General features: G+C 37.4%; 1 protein-coding gene across 1 annotated transcript in view; it reads right to left on the bottom strand.

Moving 5' to 3' along the window:
- Positions 1-24,984, bottom strand: part of CCDC178 (coiled-coil domain containing 178) — a 368,604-nt gene that overhangs the window by 129,490 nt on the left and 214,130 nt on the right. The window contains exon 18 of the mRNA XM_068993651.1: positions 3,529-3,678. Within this exon, the coding sequence (XP_068849752.1) occupies positions 3,529-3,678 (150 nt within the window). The remainder of the gene's footprint in view (positions 1-3,528; positions 3,679-24,984) is intronic.

The raw sequence follows: 24,984 nt of genomic DNA, 5'->3' as shown, positions 1-24,984 counted from the left end.
TGGCCACCTCATGCGAAGAGTTGACTCATTGGAAAGGACTCTGATGCTGGGAGGGATTGGGGGCAGGAGGAGAAGGGGACGACAGAGGATGAGATGGCTGGATGGCATCACTGACTCAATGGACGTGAGTCTGAGTGAACTCCAGGAGTTGGTGATGGACAGGGAGGCCTGGGGTGCTGTGATTCATGGGGTCGCAAAGAGTCAGACACGACTGAGCGACTGAACTGAACTGAACTGAATAAGTAGTAGTCCTTTCCCCACCAGAAAATCATCACTGAAAAAGTAGCTTCAATGAGATGAAATTACAAAAATAATTAGTGAATCAAATACTGTTTCAGTTGGATACTAGAGACATAATCCATAAGTTATATGGTTTTTACATGCTTTTAACCCAACATATTGGGCTTTGTTTAGCAATGCTATAGTAGGGCTATGAAATGGTTGGATGTAGGAAAATTCTGAGTTTGATTCCCATCTCAGTTAGTCTTCCTCTACTCAAGTGACCATGCAACACATTAAAAATGCAGCTCCATACTCTCATAGGGGATGATGAAAATCATAATAACAGAAAACTTTCCAGGACGACTGGGGGGTATTTCAGAGAGAATGTTTGAAAATTGTATGGCACATACTCCTGGATCACATAAATGCTGGTTAAGAATTGACTGATTCTATAATAATTTGTATTCCCTTAGTATGAAAGCACTGAGAACTAGAGAAGTCCAAAAGTTTAAGCTTTATAAATCATTTATAAAAGAATTGAAATATAATAAGTTTTGGAAGAGATCTTATTTTCAGCCAACAAAACCATCAATGTTTGCATGCTTGCTTAGCTTACTTTTCTTTGTAGGCCTGAAGAGCTTTAGATAGCAATTGAAACAAACCCACAGTGATTTGATCAATGTATCCATGGGTTTTATTTAGAAAAAGAAAATATGAAAAATATATTTAAAGCTTTCAACACAGAAATACAAGCTGTTTTTCAATGATTTCCTCTCCATCCCTCTTTAGTGTTATTTAAAATTTTGAGATCTGAGAAGTTTTAGAACAGATTCTATTCTATAATTACCTATGAACAGGGTTAATAAGAATTTTTCTTAATTGTTTTTGTTTGTTTATGATTTTTAAAGCATAAAATATCCATCACTGCAAATTTTAAATATACAGGAAAGTATCAAGAAACATGCAAAAGAAGCAGACATAATTCTATCACCAAAAGTAAACTATAATATTACAAAATTTGAGTCACCTGCATATAAAATGTTGTTAAGGATGGGGTCATATTTCATTTTTTTAATATTTAATTTTTTTACCCTTCCATTAAGCTTTCTTTGCTACTCTTGTTCTAAAAGTACTGAGAAGTTGAACAGTGTATAATCATCTGTATAGAAAAACTAATATTCCCTAAGAAGTATGATAATTAAAATATAATTATTTACTCTGCCAAAAGGAATGTATGTTCAGAAGCAATGAAATTATTCTAAAGCAGGAGAAAGACACAAAGAATTCCATTTTATCTAACAGGAAATTCAACAAGGGAATCAGAGGTTGAGCAGTGCTTTTGTGTACCCAAAACTAAACTGGTCAAGGGAAATGCTTCAATATCAAGAAAATGGACCAAAATATTAAAGGGTTTTCTCAATTTTGATGGCCAAATTCCATCCTGTAAGCAGTGCATTAGACGCTAATGACATACGATTTCTCACTGACAGATTTAACAGCATCAATAAGGCCTCTCTGTCCATTGCAGCAAATTGATCCTACATGACACCGACAAGGGCAGCCTGCACTTAATGACCTCCATCGCTGAAGGATGGAAATGAAAAATGACTGGAAGTACAAATAAATCTCTGAAAGTTTCCCTGAAACAGGTGTGCTAAAAGTGATTCGTTTGAGGGATCATCAGAAACATAAACCCAGTCTCCTAGCATGCCCCACTGTCTGTCATCCAAGAGTCTCACTCCTTGGATCCTGAATCGATATGCTTTAATTCCAAAAATGACATCAAGACAAGTTGGTTCTTACTATGTAAATACTATGTTAGGGATCTCTCTTAAATGCACGTTCTTCACTATTCATGCTGGTATCTAATTTATTTGTCATTTGCCACCAAAGGATTCTACACAAACTGGTAAAAACTTACACAGGATTTATTTTTGTTTTCCTTCTGGTTAGAAAAGGATATACAATACTAACTTCAATTTTTTTTTAATCCTCATCAATCATCAGCAACAAAACATGTTTAAATAACAATGTCTAATGCATGAAGTGACTGGACAAAAGCTCCATGGATAGACGGGTATTCTTTCTTTGAATCTGGCACATGATTTGAGGAAGATTTTAGCATATAATTGTGCTCTCAATTCTTTCCCAAACACATTTGTTTCTTGATCTACCTTCATCTTAATAATACTTCAATACAAATTTTTAAGAGAAGAAGACACACCCTCTCTCCCAATATATTTGGAAGCTTTAACTCAAATGAGAGTAGATGGATAGGAAATAAAACGTGTTTATAAACAGCATAGCAGATGAATGTAATGTTAACAGTCACTCACAGTTGTGTGTCTGTGTGTGCGTGTGTGTGTGTGTTAGTCTTTCAGTCATGTCTGACTCTTTGTGACCCCATATGGACTGTAGCCCACCAGGCATCTCTGTCCATGGGAATTCTCCAGGCAAGAATACTGGAGTGGGTTGCCATTTCCTTCTCCAGAGCGTCTTCCCGACCCAGGGATCAAACCTATGTCTCTTGCATCTCCTGCATTAGCAGGCGATTCTTTACCACTGAGCCACCAGAGGAGGCCCCCTACTGGTTTTTATAGGTAGGTGAATTGTTAGAAATTAATCATGCCTCTAGTTTTTGAAATTTAAATTCTGGGAAGAAACAAAGACTCAAAGGAAAATAACTTCTTGTGAAGAGCAGCTGGAGAAGAATATAGAGAAGCAACTCTGTCCTGACACTCTACTAAAGATCAGAGCTTTCTCTTTACTTTTGTATTTGTGGCATATTGCGTGTTTTACTTTTCTATTTTTAGTATTATGGAAGGTTTTACAAAATGTATTAGAATTTCCGATGATTTCTAATAACCAGAGATGTCAACTATTTCTTCAAGTTCCTAATTAAGCCTCATAGAAATCAAAATACGGAGCTCATAAATCATGAGGAAGAATTAGAGGTATATCATGAAAAGTTACCTACAGAGAGAATCGAAATTTGAAGTGTATGGTAATATACTTAAATCTATGAACTATAAATATTTGGTACTTCAGGCCATAATATTTAAAAGTAAATTAGTATAAAATAGTAGATTAAAAGTATGCTTTTTTTCATTTCTCAAATAGCTTCTCAAACTTCAACTTCAAAATGTTAAAAAAATATACAAGAAAACTTTAAAAAAAGAAAACGTGCCATTTGGTGGCCTATAAACAACCACCCTAAGACTGGGGACCTCATGACTGTCTACTTGTTACTTTTTGTGGTATCTATGTCAAGTAAACCATTATAATAGAAAAATGAGTAAAACATACCTGTTTCTTATCTCTAATTGAACCATCATATGATAGTTGTTTTTCATACTGGCTGAAATAATTGCCCTTTACTGTTAAGAATATATTCTGTAATCTCTGGTACTCTTGAGCTAAACGTAGATTTTCCTCCAGTGAGTCATCTTGTATTTTCTAGAAGATAAATATGCACATGTATTTAATTAAATCATTTAAAATTATGTTTGTACTTTTACATCATTTGAATTATCTAAAAGTACTACTTATATATAAAGGTCAGTTTTCATTCCAATCCCAAAGAAAGGGCAAGGCCAAAAAATGCTCAAACTACCACACAATTGCACTCATCTCGCGCGCTAGCAAAGTAATGCTCAAAATTCTCCAAGCCAGGCTTCAACAGTACATGAACCATGAACTTCCAGATGTTCAGGCTGGATTTAGAAAAGGCAGAGGAACCAGAGATCAAATTGCCAACATCCACTGGATCACTGAAAAAGCGAGAGAGTTCCAGGAAAACATCTACTTCTGCTTTGATTGTGCCACAGCATTTGATTGTGTGGATCACAACAAACTGGAAAATTCTTCAAGAGATGGGAATACCAGACCACCTTACCTGCCTCCTGAGAAACCTATATGCAGATCAGGAAGCAACAGTTAGAACTGGACATGGAACAACAGACTGGTTCCAAATAGGAAAAGGAGTACATCAAGGCTGTATATTGTCACCCTGCTTATTTAACTTCTATGCAGAGTACATCATGAGAAACGCTGGGCTGGATGAAGCACAAGCTGGAATCAAGATTGCCAGAAGAAATATCAATAACCTCAGATATGCAGATGACACCACCCGTATGGCAGAAAGTGAAGAGGAACTAAAAAGCCTCTTGATGAAAGTGAAAGAGGAGAGTGAAAAAGTTGGCTTAAAGCTCAACATTTAGAAAACTCAGATCATGGCATCTGGTTCCATTATTTCATGGGAAATAGATGGGGAAACAGTGGAAACAGTGTCAGACTTTATTTCTGGGGGCTCCAAAATCACTGTAGATGGAGATTGCAGCCATGAAATTAAAAAAACGCTTACTCCTTGGAAGAAAAGTTATGACCAACCTAGATAGCATATTCAAAAGCAGAGACATTACTTTGCCAATAATGGTCTGTCTAGTCAAGGCTATGGTTTTTCCAGTGGTCATGTATGAATGTGAGAGTTGGACTCTGATGAAAGCTGAGTGCTGAAGAATTGATACTTTTGAACTGCGGTGTTGGAGAAGACTCTTTGAGAGTCCCTTGGACTGCAAGGCAATCCAACTAGTCCATTCTACAGGAGATCAGTCCTGGGTGTTCACTGGAAGGACTGATGCTGAAGCTGAAACTCCAATACTTTGGCCACCTCATGCGAAGAGTTGACTCATTGGTAAAGACCCTGATGCTGGGAGGGATTGAGGGCAGTAGGAGAAGGGCAGACAGAGGATGAGATGGCTGGATGGCATCACCGACTCAATGGACATGAGTTTGAGTTGACTCCGGGAGTTGGTGATGGACAGGGAGGCCTCACGTGTTGTAATTCATGCGGTCACAAAGAGTCGGACATGATGGAGCGACTGAACTGAACTGATATGTTGTAGAAAAATAAAACCAAAAAGTTGCTTCTGATGACACTAACATCCTCCTTGGCTGTTAGTAGTTTTCTTTCTTGATGCAGGTGGGTTTGTGTTAAATATTGATTCATCAGAGGCTATCTGATTTTCTTCCTCTCTTTCCCAGACCTCCATCCACAATGTCTTGGGAAGGATCCAGTCCTAAGGCTTCACCCAGCATTCTAGGAAACTTCCTCCAGTATTCCTTTCCCTTTCCTTTTCTCAAGTCCTGGGGCTCAAGTAGACAGAAGACATTTAGAAGATTAGAATCCTATTTGCAAGAGATTCAGAATGGTGGCACAAACAGAAAACATTCAAAACACAGAGAAGTGAATGGTTAAAAAAGATGAGGAGGAAGGAACTCAATGTTTGGAGCACCCAGAGAAAGTCATTATTTGTTACTAGTATACCAGAGTCTGCCTGCAATGCAGGATACCTGGGTTTGATCCTTGGGTTGGGAAAATACCCTGGAGGAGGGCATGGTAATCCACTCTAGTATTCTTGCCTGGAGAATCCCCACCAACAGAGGAGTCTGGCAGACTACAGTCCATGGGGTCAACAAGAGTTGGACACAACTGAGTGTCAAAACACACACCTTCAGTTCAGTTCAGTCACTCAGTCGTGTCCCACTCTTTGTGACCCCATGAATCGCAGCACACCAGGCCTCCCTGTCCATCACCATCTCCCGGAGTTCACTCAAACTCACGTCCATCGAGTCGGTGATGCCATCCAGCCGTCTCATCCTCTATCGTCCCCTTTTCCTCCTGCCCCCAGTCCCTCCCAGCATCAGAGTCTTTTCCAATGAGTCAACTCTTCGCATGAGGTGGCCAAAGTATTGGAGTTTCAGCTTTAGCATCATTCCTTCCAAAGAAATCCCAGGGTTGATCTCCTTCAGAATGGACTGGTTGGATCTCCTTGCAGTCCAGGGGACTCTCAGGAGTCTTCTCCAACACCACAGTTCAAAAGCATCAATTCTTCGGCGTTCATCTTTCTTCACAGTCCAACTTTCACATCCATACATGACCACTGGAAAAACCATGGCCTTGACTAGACAGATCTTTGTTGGCAAAGTAATGTCTCTGCTTTTGTATATGCTATCTAGGAGCCTGGTGGGCTGCCGTCTATGGAGTCGCACAGAGTCGGACACGACTGAAGCGAGTTAGCAGCAGCAGCAGCAGCAGGTTGGTCATAACTTTCCTTCCAAGGAGTAAGCGTCTTTTAATTTCAAGGCTGCAATCTCCATCTGCAGTGATTTTGGAGCCCCCCAAAATAAAGTCTGACACTGTTTCCCCATCTATTTCCCATGAAGTGATGGGACCAGATGCCGTGATCTGAGTTTTATGAATGTTGAGCTTTAAGCCAACTTTTCCACTCTTTTCATTCACTTTCATCAAGAGGCTCTTCAGTTCCTCTTCACTTTCTGTGTAAGCGTGGTGTCATCTGCATATCTGAGGTTATTGATATTTCTCCTGGCAATCTTGATTCCAGCTTGTGCTTCATCCAGCCCAGCATTTCTCATGATGTACTCTGCATAGAAGTTAAATAAGCAGGGTGACAATATACAGCCTTGATGTACTCCTTTTCCTATTTGGAACCAGTCTGTTGTTCCATGTCCAGTTCTAACTGTTGCTTCCTGACCTGCATATAGATTTCTCAAGATGCAGGTCAGGTGTTCTTAGCTATGTAAAAACCTACACCTGCTTCTGTGAGCAGTCGAGAACTACATAACACTCCGCATGACTAAATAAATATATGTCAAATCTAATACAGACCCCTCAGTATGTAACTTTTGCCAACATTACCCACTGGCAAATTAAGCTCTATCTATCATTTTAAATTAGATGTATGATTCAGTTTAGTTGCCGATTTCTAACACAGGAAATTTTCTTTGGCTGCTTCAAAAAAATGTGGAATTTATTAACAGCCTTAAGTATTTTCAGACCTGCAAATCTAGTAACTCATCTCATGAAAATTTATCCTAATCAAAAAACTTTATCTGTTGCAATGTTATTTATAACAGTAAAAAGTTTTCAAAATACATAAATGCAGATTAATCATGATGATGATAATGATGATTAAATAACTAGATATAAAAATAACCATTGTGAAGCAATTAAAAATGTCTCTTTGGGAAAATTGCTATCCCATCAAACCTTTAGTATAAGTTGTTAAAAAATATATTGCAGGATGAAAATGTGCACAGAGGAAATGTAATTCAGCAGAAAATTGCCTGTAAAAATATTTCTATATTTATACACTAGAAGATTTATTAAGGTCAACAAACATATTTCTCATGAAAGCTTGGTATCCATATTGATCCCTAATGATTAATGCTATGTCATAGGTGTTCTTCAAAAAGCCAAAATGATGAACTGAGAGCAATTTTAAGTGTTCTTGTCCTAATTCTGGAACAATAATTTGAAACTTTAGACTCTTCAATATAATAGACTTGCTTAAAATCACAAAATTATCCTTTGACAGGAGGACAAAGTGTCTATGAATATTTTTCTTTGATGAAGGTACCTTTGAAAAGGTGGTTATAATTCTTTTTGATATCTTAACACTAATACTGAAATCTAATCCTCAAATGGTTAACTTGGAACTTTGATACATGTTCTACTGGAGGCATGAGAAGTAACAATTTTGAGGTTTTTGTTTGTTGTTTGATTTAACATAAATACAATTCTGATGCCTGAGATATTCTATTTTCCAATCACATTTCCTTCAAGATCCAAATGGATATTATAAATGTTGAATATAGAGAAATCCTACAAAAGTTGTAGGATTTGTTTTAAACTTGTTTAATGGAACTTAATTGGGGATGTATTTGTTACTTTATGCTTTGTTCACTGTGTACAGTTTTATTTTCAAATGCATATACTTTCAATTTCTATATGACATAAGTTCTTATTGTTTTATATGCCATGACTAGAGCAGATACTGAGAAATCAAATTATATAGTTATGCCAATGAATCTTCAAAACATTGTTACAATAGTCATGATATTTTACATTATCATTTTCCAGTAATGAATGTATAGAAGGATTTACCAATTCACTCCCTATTCCTGAAAGTCCATGACCTTCAGATGTGCAATGAAGTTTAAGTTTTTTAATTTTAAATAATGATATTCTTCTGACACTGAAAATGTTTTTATGTTTAACTGTGGTTCCACCTCACAACTCTGACTGGCTGAATATTAATCAATAGTATTATAAGATGCAAATGAAACAAAGGGGGAATGATAATTATTGGTGGGTATATGTCCAGGAGAAATAATGCTATCACTACTGGATTTGAACAGCTAGTAGTGGAAGATATTAAATAAGGGCACAAAAGCTGGAGTTGGCAATATAATAAAAGGGTAAGGAGAAAGGAGGAACTAAGAACAGAAGTAGACGAGTTTTACATGCTTTTAACTTCAAATTCAGCTTAATCTTATCAGTTAAGCCTTTCTACATAAGGTCTTTACAAAATGCACACTTAAAAAATTGTTTCTAAATCCATTAAAGAAAAATTTGATTGCAATCTTTATAGGTTAAAAAAACTGAACTCTGGGTTGATCTACAATATTATTTTATTTCTTTATTTACTTTTTTTCATTCACTTGCTGATTTCAAAGTTTTAATTTAGTAACTATTGTATGCCGAGCTCTAAGATGTAATGGTGAACCTCAAGAATTTGAGGTCTTACAGGAAAGCTTTGCACTTAAAACTCACAGAAATATATAATTTGAATATAGAATTTATAAACTTTTGCATTCTTTGTGTTTTCTATATGTGTTAAACTCGCCCAAATGTCTAAATAAATATAACACTTTCTCAAAGCCAGATTTATTGGTATCTATTCAATTTCCATAACTAGTGATCATTAATATAATGAAAAATTGAGAATATGGCTTGATAAAGAGAAGAGAGGATGAACATCTGTTACTAGTTTCCATGTTGTCTAGAATTTAGGAAGTAAAATACTTAGCTTGAAGAAGGTTTATTCTGTTTTATCTCAAATTACTTGTTAAACTTTGATGTTTGGGGGGAGATATTCAGCTTATTATCCCAACATTTTATTAGGAAATAAAGATTAGGTTTATAAAGTGTGAACAAAAATACTTATAAATTCCATGAGGCGGGGATGATCTAGAGAGATGATATGGGGTGGGAGGTGGGAGAGGGGTTCATGTTTGGGAACTCATGTACACCCGTGGCGGATTCATGTCAATGTATGGCAAAACCAATACAGTATTTTAAAGTAAAATAAAGTAAAAATAAAAATTTTAAAAATAAATAAATAAAAATTTAAAAAAGAAATTAATTTTGTGACAAAATAATGACATAAATAAGCTCATGGTTTATTTCTAAGGATAAAAAAAAAATTCCATGAGGAATGGCACTTTCATTTTGTTCACCCATAAGATATACTGTACAAAGCAGAGCTGACATTAGTGGATACACAGGTTTCAATAGATGAATGAATGAATACACAGAATAACAGGAAATACATGTATTTATCACTTTAGAACCACACATTTTGTTGGCCCACTTCTAGGAATAACTAATTAGTCATTAGATGCTGTAACCATAATGAAGCACATTTATTTGTAGTATTTGATCCTATTCCACTTGAGAGGTGAAGATTTTCAGCACTATTTGAAGATTATTATAAGGACATACCACACTGTCCAGACTGAGCAAGAGTTCTTTCTCTGGGTGCATTCTTGATGTTCATGAGGCACCTTGAAACAGTATGGAGTGCTATTTTTTTTTTTTAATTACCTCATTAAACCATGGTCCTAAAAATACTGAGAAACCATTGCTAAACAAAGAACTGGTTTTTTCTTTTGTTACCAAAAATGCTGAAAAATGAAGGTAGATTGAGATCCCAAGATATCCAAATAGTAATTATATCTTTCCCCACTTGACTTTTATTATTCTTTAAGCCATGTATTTCATCTTGGATTTTCCTTCAGTTTTCTCCATCTTTGGCTCTTTTTTCTCACTCTTCCCCTTCTCTTTTCCCTCTCCCACTGGGTAAGTAGGGAATAGGGAATTATAAGAAAAATGAGTCCTTTTAGGACAAAGTATTGAGCATGTATCATCTATATCATCTATTTACGTTTCACCTAGTGATATATGGACAAGAAGGTAGAAATGAGGTTGCATTTTAATGTTAACTTATGAATTCCACACATGCTGGAACTGCTACTGCCCTAGTTGTTAGATTTACAGATAGGGAAGGTAAGTCAACGAAAAGTCAGGTCAGACAACCTGTATTTTCCAAAAATGGCCATAGAAATATTTTCATTTCCACATGTTCTCTTTGTCACTCCTATCAAGAAGCACAGTTGATTTCTCTGTCCCTTGAACCTGGGTAGAGTTGTGGCTTCTCCAGCCAACAGAGTATGGTGGAAATGATGCTGTGTGCCTTCCCAGGCTATTTTATTTTAAAAAGTTAGATTGAAAAAAAGAAAAAAAAAGCATGCAGTTTCTGCCTGGCTCTCGCTTTGGGGACATTTATGCTTGGACCAGCCACCAGGTCGTGAGGAACCCAGGCCACAAGGAGAGGTTGTGTGTAGGTTTTCCAGCAAGCAACCTAGCTCAGGTGTCAGGTGACAGCATCAACTGTGAGGGCGTGAGTCATCTGAAGATGACGCCAATCCAGCTGACAGTTCAGAGTGTGTGAGAAGAGACAACATGGCCTGCTATGTCCTGTCCAAATTTCTGACACATAGACTCCTGTTGCATGAAGTTTGGGGGTACTGATTGTGCAACTATAACCATCGAAACACCAGGCAAGGTTACATACATATTAAGCGGAGGATCTAAGCTTTGAATCCAGGCTGACTCATTCCACATCCCATACTCTACTCTATCCACTATACATACTCCTTCATAAACAGAAGCCAGCACTCTTTCGCATTACACAGAGCCACCTTTGTAAAGCCTGATATTAAATAATCAAATTAAGTAACAGAAGTACCTTGTTCTGAGCCTATTTCCATCACTCTCTTTTCATAGATCTAGTTAACAAGTAACTTGTTGACATATTAATAGATAGATTGAGCTGCTGAAGAAAATTGGAACTTAGCCCCCTTGGAAGCTACATTCCATTGTAAGTTACTGTGGGCATGCTGGTTATCCATAACCAGCCTGGTTACCCATAACCAGCCTGGTATTGTTTGCTCTATATTTGCACCATATTCCATGATGCAAGGCCAAGTGTCCAAGTGCAGAGATCTTTACAGCTGATGCCTGCACAGCTCTGGACTACAGTGACTGCAGCAGAGTAATGTTACACTTTGAGAAATCTGGAGGTCCAGCCAGACACACTTTGGAGAAAATCTAAATCCATTTGAACTATATATTTCTTTTTGGGGGTGGGGGAGGGGGATTAACTTGTTTTTAATTTAAAATGGCCTAATGGAAAAGAAGATTACAAGAAAAAAAATAATAACTTGATCTAAATATTCTAGAGAAATGGCTATGACCCAAATATTTGCATGGTACATATATGTATAGAAAACCTACATCACATTTACAAACATTTTAGTGTTATTAACATAGTCCCAGAGTTTATGACTCAATTTATCATGTCATCGATACCCTTAGTTACTCTTAATTCAGGCTTTTGGATCCCAGTCACCAGGCAGAGGGAGGGGTTAGGTCCTTCTCTCAATTATGCATTCATTGTAAGAGAGTTGTCATCTTTTGACCAAATTTTAATTCTGTCCGATTCTAATGTACTTATGTGTGGTGGACTCAGATGATATTTTCTGATGATCTGTTGGTCATCTCCTGATTCTGGGCTGTTAATAGTTTTCTGCAGACAGCTCCTTACGTTTTTGCATCTCGCTAGCCCTCTGATGGCTGCTGCCGCCATGTCTGTATCCTGACAGACTGTGCAACACTCACTTTAGTCCTGTGGTTGGAAAGAATAGATCTTCTGCCAGAAAAACTAGAAAGCAAAAGTTGTATTGCTGATATTTATTGTTCAATGTCACTCTAGAGCAGCCTCACTTCTAGCTTTCATTCATTTATTCATTTGTTCTTTAAATCATTTGTTTAGCAAACCCAGGCAAGAATACTGCAGTGGGTAACAATTCCCTTCTCTAGGGGATCTTCCCAATCCAGGGATCGAACCCAGGTCTCCTGCATTGCAGGCAGATTCTCTATCATCTAAGCCACCAGGAAAGCCCTTTATCTTTTAAGTGCAGCTCTCTAGCTACCTGAGGGTTAATGAGACCGGTAGGATGTGACTCTCTCCACCACTTTTAAAAAAATAACTTTTACCAGGGATTACAGGCTAGAAAAGGCAGAGGAACCAGAGATCAAATTGCCAACATCCACTGGATCACTGAAAAAGCAAGAAAGTTCCAGAAAAACATCCATTTTTGCTTTATTGACTACAGCAAAGCCTTTGACTGTGTGGATTACAACAAACTGTGGAAAATTCTTCAAGAGATCGGAATACCAGACACCTGACCTGCCTCTTGAGAAACTTATATGCAGGTCAGGAAGCAACCGTTAAAACTGGACAGGGAACAACAGACTGGTTCCAAACAGGAAAAGGAGTACATCAAGGCTGTATATTGTCACCCTGCTTATTTAACTTCTATGCAGAGTACATCATGAGAAATGCTGGGCTGGAAGAAGCACAAGCTGGAATCAAGATTGCTGGGAGAAATATCAATAACCTCAGATATGCAGATGACACCACGCTTATGGCAGAAAGTAAAGAAGAACTAAACAGCCTCTTGATGAAAGTGAACAAGGAGAGTGAAAAGTTGGCTTAAAGCTCAACATTTAGAAAACTAAGATCATGGCATCTGGTCCCATCACTTCATGAGAAATAGATGGGGAAACAATGGAAACAGTGACAGACTTTATTTTTGGGGGCTCCCAAATCACAGCAGATGGTGACTGCAGCCATGAAATTAAAAGACACTTACTCCTTAGAAGAAAAGTTATGACCAGCCTAGACAGTATATTGAAAAGTAGAGACATTACTTTGCCAACAAATGTCCATCTAGTCAAAGCTATGGTTTTTTCAGTAGTCGTGTGTGGATGTGAGAGTTGGACTATAAAGAAGGTTGAGCACTGAAGAATTGACACTTTTGTATTGTGGTATTGGAGAAGACTCTTGAGAGTCCCTTGGACTGCAAGGCGATCCAACTAGTCCATCCTAAAGGAAATCAGTCCTGAATATTCAGTGGAAGGACTGATAGTGAAGCTGAAACTTCAATACTTTGGTCACCTGATGAGAAGAACTGACTCATTGGAAAAGACCCTGATGCTGGGAAAGATTGAAGGCAGGAGGAGAAGGGGATGACAAAGGATGAGATGGTTGGATGGCATCACCGACGCTATGGACATTAGTTTGCACAAGCTCCAGGAGCTGGTAATGGACAGGGAAGCCTGGTGTGCTACAGTCCATGGGGTCGCAAGAGTCAGACATGACTGAGGGACTGAACTGAACTGAACTGAACAAGCTAAACTGGGAGGAGGCATAGTGTAAACAAATCCATTTGAAGTTATTTCTTGAAGAACTCCAAATTTGATTCTACCAGGTGAGGAAACTGGGATCAGAAAAGGCTTCATAGAAGAAATCATCAGTGACCTGAATCTAAGAACAGCTGTTTTCTTGGGCAGGGATCTAAGCTGTCTTGCCATGTGGGTCAACTCGTCTTTGAGCAAAATTGGGTGAGTCCATTGAGAACAATGTTTTCTTGGCTCCTTTAAGACTATTTGATTTATTGTTTCCTATGACTTATGAATGAGGCTCTCATAGATTGTGTTAAATGTTCTGTTATCTCTTGACTTTAAAATATTACTATGTAAGAAATAAAACATATTTCTCTCTATATATTTCTTATATATTTAGTGCATCATTGAATCACAGCATCATATATAACTATCCATTCCAAGCACCAATATTTCAGTAGTATGTGATCCTGTTCAGATGCTGATGCCTTACACCACTAATATCACACCATCAAATCTCCACGGTTCCCACATTTGCTTCTGGCACATCTCCGCCAGTTTAGGGCACTGGATTGGTAGGTTTGCATGCAGTGATCTTTTGATGTGACTAAGTCAGGAATCAGTACTGATTCATAGAATGTGCAGGGGACAGACTTTAGAATAAATGAGACATGGAGGTTCCAAGTCTCTCTGTGAACACCATTGCTTCAAACACATTCCCTTTGATTTCTGAGAATTAGCCTCGTGAACACGAATGCTTAAAATACATGTTAGTTCTCTAAAAAGAGAACACACATGAAGAAAATGCCTACTTCTCTGGTGCCTCACCTACTGTGTGCATGGAGGCATTATTGTATTGCAGCTTCCTTAAAAATCCATACACCAATTACTACAGAAAACGAGGGGTCTCCCCAGTGTTTCCAAGGAACAAGTCTGTGAGAACGATATGTGTCGATACTCTGAAGCCTCAGAGGAGCATAAACTGTTTTAACTCTCCCAGGACCTACTTCCTTGTCTGCGCTGCCATGGAAACCAGTCTCTTGTCCAACTCGAGTTCTCTGATAATTAGTCTTGAACATTCTTGATTTTTAAATGAATAAATCAGTCCCCTGCATCAGGGTTGTTACATACCCCAAACTCTGCATATTATTCTGTTTGACAAAATGCTCTCTATTCACTCATTTCTTAAAAATACCTATCGAGCAACTGGTGTACACAAAATACCACGGAAGCAGAAGGTGAGAAGTCGAAGTACCTTTAGGACCCAGTTTGATAAAAGCCTGCCATGTGCCAGCAGACCAGTCAAACTGTCACCACTAAACCCCAGTAAAAAGTTTCCTCAGCTCTCCCACCCCAGCACTCACACAGGCGACCACACACTGGAGTCCATGTCTGAGCTCCCTGATCGGCTGACACATTTAGCTACCACTGAGTCACTCAACAGTTTACTAATGGACACTACAACATTACCTCTCAGAGCTCAGAGAACATCCATTGGGAATTTATGAGTATTTTGTATTAGCTTGCTGCTGTTGCTGCTAAGTCGCGTCAGTCGTGTCCAACTCTGTGCAACCCCATAAACGGCTTCCTGCCAGGTTCCCCTGTCCCTGGGATTCTTCAGGCAAGAACACTGGAATGGGTTGCCATTTCCTTCTCCAATGCATGAAAGTGAAAAGCTTTTCCTTATTATGATTTGACTGTGTTCAGTGTATATATTTGACCAGGAATTATTGACACAAGCATGAAAAAAATACACAATTTCAGGGCCGAAGGAGCTTGCAATCAGATAGGGGAATTGAGGCATTCACAAAGCTAACTACATTAGAATACATTAAATGTGAAGAAGGATGGAAGACGTATCCGAATAATGAGACTAATTCCATGAGAGAGCAGTCCAGTGACAACGAGGAGCAAAGCTTGAAGGAAAAGTCAGTTTTTGAATAGATTCTGAAGATATTTCATATACAGGAGGCTCTATATGCTCTTTCAGGGAGAAATCTGGCTGAGAAACACAGATGCTTGTTAAATATTAAAAAGCACCTGATTAATATGGGTGCCCAAGCACACACGTGCACGCGCACGCGCGCGCGTGTGTTTTAAAAAGGAACATTTATCGCCATGTTGGCTGTAGCTCTTCTCCTATAACTACTCAATGACTTTAGGGCTCGCTAAGTACAAACACCACTTATATTAACTATTAAATTTATATTTGCTCCAGTTTCATCACATTAGTCTCCTCAAACTATATGGCATAACTGATTTGTGAAACAAATTATATAACATGAAAAAGAAAGTAAAAATCAGTGCCATCTAAACTATATTCTAATATAGTTTTCCAAGTTAAAATACATGATTTAATCAAATACATGACATGTATGCCCTCAGTATGTGATAGTCACAGTACTAATCATCTCCTTAAATTTATTTTTACTTTATTAAATAACTTAAAAAATTTAATCCTGAATATATATGAATTTAACAAGGTGTCCTCTAATATTATTTAAGATTGTTAAATAGAAACGTATTTGCAAAGTTTCTTTTTTAAACATCCCTACACATTATCATAATTTAATTCCATTTCAAGCATCAATATTTTAAAATATGCTTTTAACATCTCCTACCCTTTTCACCATTTCACGCGAAAGACTGAACAACTTCCTCTTCATGTGCACCTCCTGATGTGAATGGTTTAAGATTTAGAAAGGTTTTCTATTTACTCACATTTTAATGATATACATTTCTACTTCACTAGTGGAAAAGGCTGATCAGTCCCAGAAAGGTCAGTTACCACTAAATAGACCCTTTCTTTATGTAATTACAAAGAATAATATCTCTGTGCTGATGGCACTGCACGTGGAGCAGGTGATGCAGAGAATTAATGCGCTGCCTTGTTGGCCCATGGGATACAGATTCCAATACAATAACCACAACTTATTCTAATTATGCAGCTTTAAAAGGTCATCAGCAAAAAGAGTTAAGGGATTATCAACTGACTTTATCATAAAGTAATAATGTACTACATAAAGGCAGAAACTATAAGAACAGTACCTAGAAACTTTATTACAAATGAGAGAAAGACTGATCTAAGAGGCTCCAGGACATATATTATGGCATAAATTAAGTCAACTCATTGAGAAATTAAAATACATGATATTTCATATATTCCTAGTGACATAGGTGACCTGATCTCACCTGACATTTGTAGAAAATATTTAATTTTGAAAGTCCTTTTTATATTCAATGCCAAATTCTTTGTCACATCCATGTTATGGTATAAATTCTGGTAGAATTTAAATATTTCTTTTAAAAATCCAGTTGTCATAAAATAATGCATGCTGATTATATTACACACAAATAATAGAAAGGTACGTGAAGTAGAAAATTAAAGCCCCTCTTTGCAATAAGCACAGACATCTTTATACCCCAGAGACAGTATTAACAATTTGGTGCAAGTCCTTAAGGAATAAAAATTAAAAAAAAAAATTCTTACGTTGACAATGAGGAAATGGAGATGAGAAAAGTCAGTTTCTTACCCAAGGTCACATAAGAAGAAAGTATGATTTCAGCCCAACTCCCGCTCTGAGATTGCCTCACTTCTTAATCGTGAATGTCAATTATAGGCCCTTAAGTTTTTAGATTCACGTGCGTAAATGGTCTAATTTCTTATTTATTTATTTTTGGCTGTGGCGGCTCTTCTTTGCTGCATGTAGGCTTCCTCTACTTGTGGAGAGCGGGGGTTACTCCCTGCTGTGGTGCCCAGGCTTCTCGCTGTGGCAGCTTCTCCTGTTGTAGAGCACAGGCTCTGGGTGCCCCTGCTCTGTACTTGCTGCTCGAGGGCTCTGGGGTGCAGTCTCAGTAGCTGTGGTACTTGGGCTTAGTTGCTCTGCAGCATGTGGGATCTTTCTGGATCAGGGATTGAATGCATGTCCCTTGCACTGCAAAGCAGATTCTTAACCACTGGACCACTAGGGAAGCCCTCTAATTTCTGAAAACTCTATAGACTTACATCAGTCTTTCAAAATAAACTAGATGCTCACAAAGAAAAAGGGTCATTTTAAAAAATATAAAACTCAGGGTCTTTTCCTTAGGAATACAGGGTCAGAAAAATCAGGACTATTGACACAGAGTTGCTAAATATAAGAAATACAGCAAATAACCTTCAGTATAATAAAATATCCTATGGACAGAATTATCATCAATGCTTTTTCTCTTTTGTCCCTCTCAGATATTCACTTTACTGAGAAAGAAAAATCACGAGCATCTCTAACCACCTGATATTGTCCATATTGGGCACTGTCCAAACCTTGTAAAAATTCTCAAATAGAAAGAGGATTTAAACACCTAAGGCAATTTTATAAAGAGGCTCATCTTGAGGCATGTCTACTTCCCCCAAGTAAATGCATTCCAGTATGGGAAAAATCATATGCTCAAACAGGGATCATGAAACTACGACTGTGCATCCAAATCCAGCCTATTGCCTGCTTTTGTAAATAAATGTTATTGGAACACCATCACATTCATTCATTTATACTTTGTTTATGGCTGCTTCTGCACTGCACTGGCAGAATTAAGTACTTGTAATACAACCCACTCCAGTATTCTTGCCTGGAAAATCCCATGGACGGAGGAGCTTGGTGGGCTATAGTCCATGGGTAGCAAAGAGTCGGACACGACTGAGCGACTTCACTTTCACTTTCACTAATACAGACTAAGTGGACCCTAAAGCTTAAATTATTCACTTTCCCTTTGCAGAAAAATATTTGCTGACCCCTTCTTTAGACCTTAGATTAATATATGTATTAGTCGCCCAGTCGTGTGATTTTTTTGCGACCCCATGGACAGTGGTCCTCCAGGCTCCTCTGCCCATGGAATTCTTCAGGCCAGAATACTGGAGTGAGTTGCCATTTCCTTCTCCAGGGGATCTTCCCAACCTAAGGATCGAATCCTGCATTGCAGGCAGGTTCTTTATTGTCTGAGCCCAGGGAAGCCCAAATTAATACATAAGTGTCATGCAAAACAAAGTTCCAATTTAGACCTCTCATTCAAGATCTACTTAAGCTATACTTATGCCCATGCATAGAGAAAGACTGCTAACAACCATTTTCTTTATTTTTCCAGCAGAGGCACATACTAAGGAGACAGCCAATTAATAGTTCAAATATGTTTCCAAGTCCTTAAAAAATAATGAGATGCTCGTAAGCTTTTTAAGTACTCTCAACACAGAGCAACTTTGTAGAGAGTTGTCAGATCTACTGGGATATCATAAACAATGCCCAGATTTATTTACCCCACACTTTCTTCCATTAAATGTGGTTTGTGCAGCTCTTGCATTATAGGAAGCCAGAGGTCTGTTAATTTTTCCACTCTTGCAACTTCTGTTTTGGGAGTCCGGATTAACTTCATGTTGCCAAGTGGAAGTTTAATTTTGCAGGAGACATTCTTTTTGCAGAATGGCTAAGTAAAACGTGGTAGGCACTTACCATGAAAGACTGTAAGGTGATTAAAAGAAATGCACTAGATACACAACACAGCAACACAGTGATCTTTAAAATATGGTGCTAAATGAAGAAGACACAGAATGATAAATATTGCATAACTCAGCTCATGAGGGAAAGTACCAATGGGACAGAGAAACAAGAATTAAGAATTAAGAGTGGAGAGACAAAACAAATGACGGTTTAATACACTGAGTGAGTGAGAATTAGTTGCTCAGTTGTGTCTGACTCTTTGTGACTGCAGCCCGCCAGGCTCCTCTGTCCACAGAATTTTCCAGGCAAGAATACTGAAGTGGGTTGCCATTTCCTTCTCCAGTTTTAAAATGTTTTTATGTCACAAAATGGGCTTTGATGTCTCTCTCTTACAACATAATAGTGCTGCTTAAACTGGAACTGGCACCCAGCTCCCAAGACTGAATTCCTATGAGGAATGAAGCTAGCTAGCATGCCCCTGGCTGCCAGGCAGCTGGCATGCCATGTAAATTCTATAGGCAGCAATGACACTCTTAAAATGTTTAAGTGTTTGCATTCTTATATCTTTCAGGTTTTTCCAGGGGGTTAATGAAAAACCCTTGAAATAAGATAAATCAAACATTGAACAACTCTGAAAATAACACCTCTGAAACAATAGTTTCCCCATGGGCCACAATTCTAAGATTGATTCTATATACGATGTAATAATGGCCAAAGTAAATTAAGGGATAAAGCAATCTGTCAGGGACTTCCCTGGTGGTCCAGTGGTCAGGACTTCACCTTTCAACAAAGGGGGTAGGGGCTCGATTCCTGGCCAGGGAGCTAGGATCCCACATGCTTCACAGCCAAAAAACCAGAATGTAAACAACGGAAGCAAACTGAAACAAATGCAATAAAGATTAAAAAAAAAAAAAAAAAAAGGTCCACACACAAAATAATCTTTAAAAATATAGTTAAAAAAAAGAAATCTGTCATTATAATTATGTGCCAAATTCATGGTTGTTTCTCTCTATGCCTTCTTTTCCTCTTGTTTTTTCTTTTCCTCGGCTTATTTATTCCTCTTGTCTTCTTTTTGCTTCCTGCTTGTTAGCTTTGTCAAGTATAAATTCATTCAACTAAGATCTTCCCATGATCACACTTTCTCCTGACAACACCATCTCTCCTTTTCATCATTTCCTCAACCTACTATTCTTTCCAAGCGACTTCTTTCTTTCTACAACATGGGATGGAAACAGAAGTGTCTCAAAGAAGAAAAACAAGATGTACCTTCCTACTGGGTGATAAGTTTGTGTAAGTAAATTACAAGACAAATGCAATTATATTCTTATAAGCACAGGGATACACATAAATACTTTTATATTTTGAAACATTTGACAGATATGATAAACAGCCAGAAAATGAAAAAAGGTAGAACTAGCTGGAACCTCTTCAGGAGAGGTATAATACAGAGAAGCAATAAACTTGGCATTTATAATAAAGTGTTTGTTATTGGGAAATAATTCCTAGTTCATTAATAGTGAATACTTTTTGTATATATTCTGTTATGCGGTGAAGATTAGAATTTTCAACTTTCCTTGGAAAATTGGGACTGGATAAGGCACTGTCAGTATAACAATAACATATAACACTATACTATAATATGTATATCTCTGCCACTGCAGTCACTATGTTTTATGATATTTAAATATCTGTGCATTAATTTTCTGTCTTCTATGAACTTTTTGTGTCTAATTTAATTTTTGCTCCAGTGCTTGGTACATGGTAGTCTCTCAGTAAACATTACTGAATGGATGAATAAATGAGATGGCATAATACTCATGCCTTATTGGACACAGAGGTATCTACACAGAAAAAAAAAAGGTGAACTGAACATGAATGGTGCTTATTTTCATTAAAGTATCTATTTCTGCCAACTATTCTTATATGAGTGGACTTTTCAGAGTATTATACGTGAATGGCATTTTATGTGTTTTTCATTCTGTAGAGGAATATTTCACAATTAATTCTTACAACATAAAAATATAGGATATTACCCATTTACATATTAACTGAGAAAAATAAATAAGGTTTCCAGTTCTTTAAATTCTAGTTTGCAAAAGCACTTCACTGTATAATCTCTCTGTGTTGTATTCCAGGTTACTTGCAGGTTTTCTTTGGAAGACTAACAGAAATCTAAACAACCTGCTTTGCTGCCTTCATACACTTTGCTAAGCTGTGTTCTCACAACTCAGGAGATTAAAATTTAAAAAAAAAGTAGTATGACAGTTTCGCACGAAATAACCACAGTTGATTTTTTTTTAAATTACAGAGGATCTTCACAGTTGCAGATGGATATTTGCACTTTCCAAAAACTGAACAGCAGTAAATAAGAAGAAAAGCAGCATTCAGATTACCTTACCGCAAACTGTTTTCAAAAAAGCAATAATAAATTTCCTGTGTATTTCAATGACTTAAATATGAAAAAGTGATACTTGTTGTAAAGCAAAACAACACTTTATATACTGGTCTCTTCAGATGATATTAAGTGAAGTTGCTCAGTCGTGTCCAACTCTTTGTGACCCCATGGACTGCAGCCTACCAGGCTCCTCTGTCCATGGGATTTTCCAGGCAAGAGTACTGGAGTGGGTTGCCATTTCCTTCTCCATCAGATGACATAGGTGAAGCTATTCAATTTTGCAGGATTCGCCCTTACTTTGTCCTGGGTCATGATAAAGGCCATTCCCTCACCCTATGCACTTGCCAATGTCAGATGAATTTTTCCTCCTCATCAAAGTTTCGCTCTTTTAGTTTGTTTTTTGTTTTTGTTTTTTTCAAAAAAGGAAGGGAAGAAAAGAAGGAAGGAAGAGTAAGCCTCCTTTACACCCACTTCAGAAATCTTCAGTGTCAACCAGTTTTTATCTTTCTCTGATCTCAGAGTAATGGAAGTAGTTCTTATGGGGACACCTGTTCATATGCAACTAAGCACTGAAATCTAAATCCACCCAAATGGAGAAATGGGCTTCCCTGGTGACTCAAATGGTAAAGAATCTACCTGCAATGCAGAAGACCTGGGTTTAATCCCTGGGTTGGGAAGATCCCTGGAGAAGGGAATGGCTACCCACTCCAGTATTCTTGCCTGGAGAATTCCATGGACAGAGAAGCCTGGTGGACTACAGCCCATGGGGTCGCAAAGAGTCGGACATGACTGAACGACTTCACTTTCACTTGTCAAATGGATAAACTCATGAGCACTTGATTTTGAATAAAATGATACTCATGGAAGTTTTCTGAATTCCATGCAGGCCATCCATTCTTCCAGTCCTCTGTGATCAAGTCAGTCCTTCAGGAGCTGTGTCCTTGGGGGTTAATGGATAACTATTTACAGTTCCAATCCTGGAAATGGATGAATACATTGAATATGCTACCTCTCCTGGCAGAAGGGACTCTGCAGAGGGACACAGATCTTGAGATGAAAAGATGACTCTGGATTATATCACCTGGGACTGTCTAATCACATGGATTCTTACAAGTGGAGAATCTTTCCTGGCTGAAGTTCAGAGGACGTGAAGGGAGAAGCAGGAGAAGATGAAGTGAAAGAGAGACTTGAGATCCATCTCCTTTCTCCTTGTGAAGATGTAAGAAGGAGGCTATAATCCAAGAAGTGCTTACAGTCTCTAGGAGGTGGAGATGGCCCTCTGTCCACGGCCAGAAAGAAAGCAGGGATGAAGTTCCTACAACCACAAGGAACTGAGCCCTGCCAACAATCTGAAACAGATAACTCCAGAAGAGAATGCAGCCCTGCCAATGATTTGATTTTGATCCAGTTAGACTCACATAAGATTTCCAACATATAGAACTTGTGAACTTGATTTGGAATAAAATGATATTCACGGAAGCTTTCTGAATTCCATGCAGGATATCCATTCTTCCAGTCCTTCAGAAGATGTTTCCTTGGAGGTTAATGGATAACTAATGCTTACCATTATTTTAAGCTTCTAAATTTACAGTTATTTATTATGTCCATGTGTGTGCCTGCTGAGTCATGTCCAACTCTCTGCACCCACAAGACAGTAGCCTGCCAGGTTCCTCTGTCCATGGAATTTTCCAGGCAAGAATACTAGGGTGGGTTGCTATTTCTTACTCCAGGGAATCTTCATGACTCAGGGATTGAACTCACATCTCCTGCATCTCCTGCACTGACAGACAGATTCTTTACCACTGCGCCACCTGGGAAGCTTATTTATTATGGCAGCAATATAAAACTAAAATGGTGACAAATATTATGTTAGGTACTAGTTTTATCAAAATTAATATTATGTTATTATGTTGCATAAAAACAAACAGGTTAATGATCGAAAATCAAGCACTGCAGTTTCTTTTCAGCAAGTTCATTAATAAATATAGAAACCATTAAATAATTCACTTCTCTTGTATAAAACATTTGCTTTCTATCAATATATAAAGTAACATAGCATGTTAATAACAACTGAAAAATTATTTGTAAACATGACATAGACTATGCCATGAGCTCCCAACTAAATTTCTGTTTGTGTTAGCTGTAAAAGATGGATAAAATTATCATCTTTATTTTGAAAGAAATTTATTGATTCACTTGATATTTTTTCAGTTATATTTTAAAGGTCTATTATATTAGTAAGAAAATTTTGGTAGTTTTTGTTTATCCTTCAAGATTAAAAAGAAACTTGATTATATTGTAAAAGTCCAATTCTAAGTACAAAAGTTTTTCTACTTAATAATTTTTAAATGATAATTTGTCTTCTGATAGCTGATTATGCAAATAGTTTTTTAAAAATGTATGTTTTGAAAAGTTCTGGTTGAATTATTAAGAATTATATATATACATATACATACATGTATGTATATACCCCTTCTGTTAAAAACATTTTGTCCTAGGGAAAATTACATAAAACGAAACCAAAACACAGCAAATCAAAAAGACATCCTTGTCTGTTATCAAGGACTTATGTTTTATTTTCTTTTTATTCTTCATGCTGTCCTGGGCTATTTCTGCACATTAATTTCTGAGTTGTGAGTTAGTGTACTAATGGCACTATTGTGGGTTTGTTCATCATTACAGTGGGGGCCAGGTCCTGACTGCCCCCTCTTTCCAAGTTAGTATAGTTACCACAAATGATCCAAATATGGCGATTGATAGAACACCCACATTATTATAACTTTTGACAGGCTAAGACATTGTTGGGTGAGTAACTTTTTAAACTTTCAGGAATATTAACCAACTATTGCAACTCTAAAGACTGTTGGGTTTCTGAGACAATTATACTATTTTATACCTATATACATGATACAAGGAGAATACATTTTTCAAAGCTGCTAAAATATCTGAATAATAAAATGTTTAAAGAAATTTTATTGTACACTTTTAAATTCAGAATGTACATTCAATATTCACCTTAATTCTATCTTGTGAAAAAATGGAAAAAAATTTACAATTGGCATATATTCTTTATAAAATGGTTGTGGCAAATGTGTTTTCTATTCATTAAAATCTATATTAATTCCATTGGTTTGTTCTAAAATTTTTATTTTTGCAGTACAACACACACATATAATTATATAAGAACTGATACATTTTTATAAGTGAATACCAGAAGCACAAGCTGAAATCAAGATTGCCAGGAGAAATATCAATAATCTCAGATATGCAGATGACACCACCCTTATGGCAGAAAGTAAAGAAGAACTAAAGAGCCTCTTGATGAAAGTGAAAGAGGAGAGTGAAAAAGTTGGCTTAAAGCTCAACATTCAGAAAATGAAGATCATGGCATCCGGTCCCATCACTTCATGGGAAATAGATAGGGAAACAGTGGATACAGGGTCAGACTTTATTTTGGGGGGCTCCAAAATCACTGCAGATGGTGACTGCAGCCATGAAATTAAAAG

This window comes from Capricornis sumatraensis, chromosome 21, assembly GCF_032405125.1.
Source record: "Capricornis sumatraensis isolate serow.1 chromosome 21, serow.2, whole genome shotgun sequence".
In the NCBI taxonomy this organism is placed as follows: Eukaryota; Metazoa; Chordata; class Mammalia; order Artiodactyla; family Bovidae; genus Capricornis; species Capricornis sumatraensis.
Note: the sequence above shows the minus strand (reverse complement) of the source record. Positions and strands in the feature narration are given on the sequence as shown.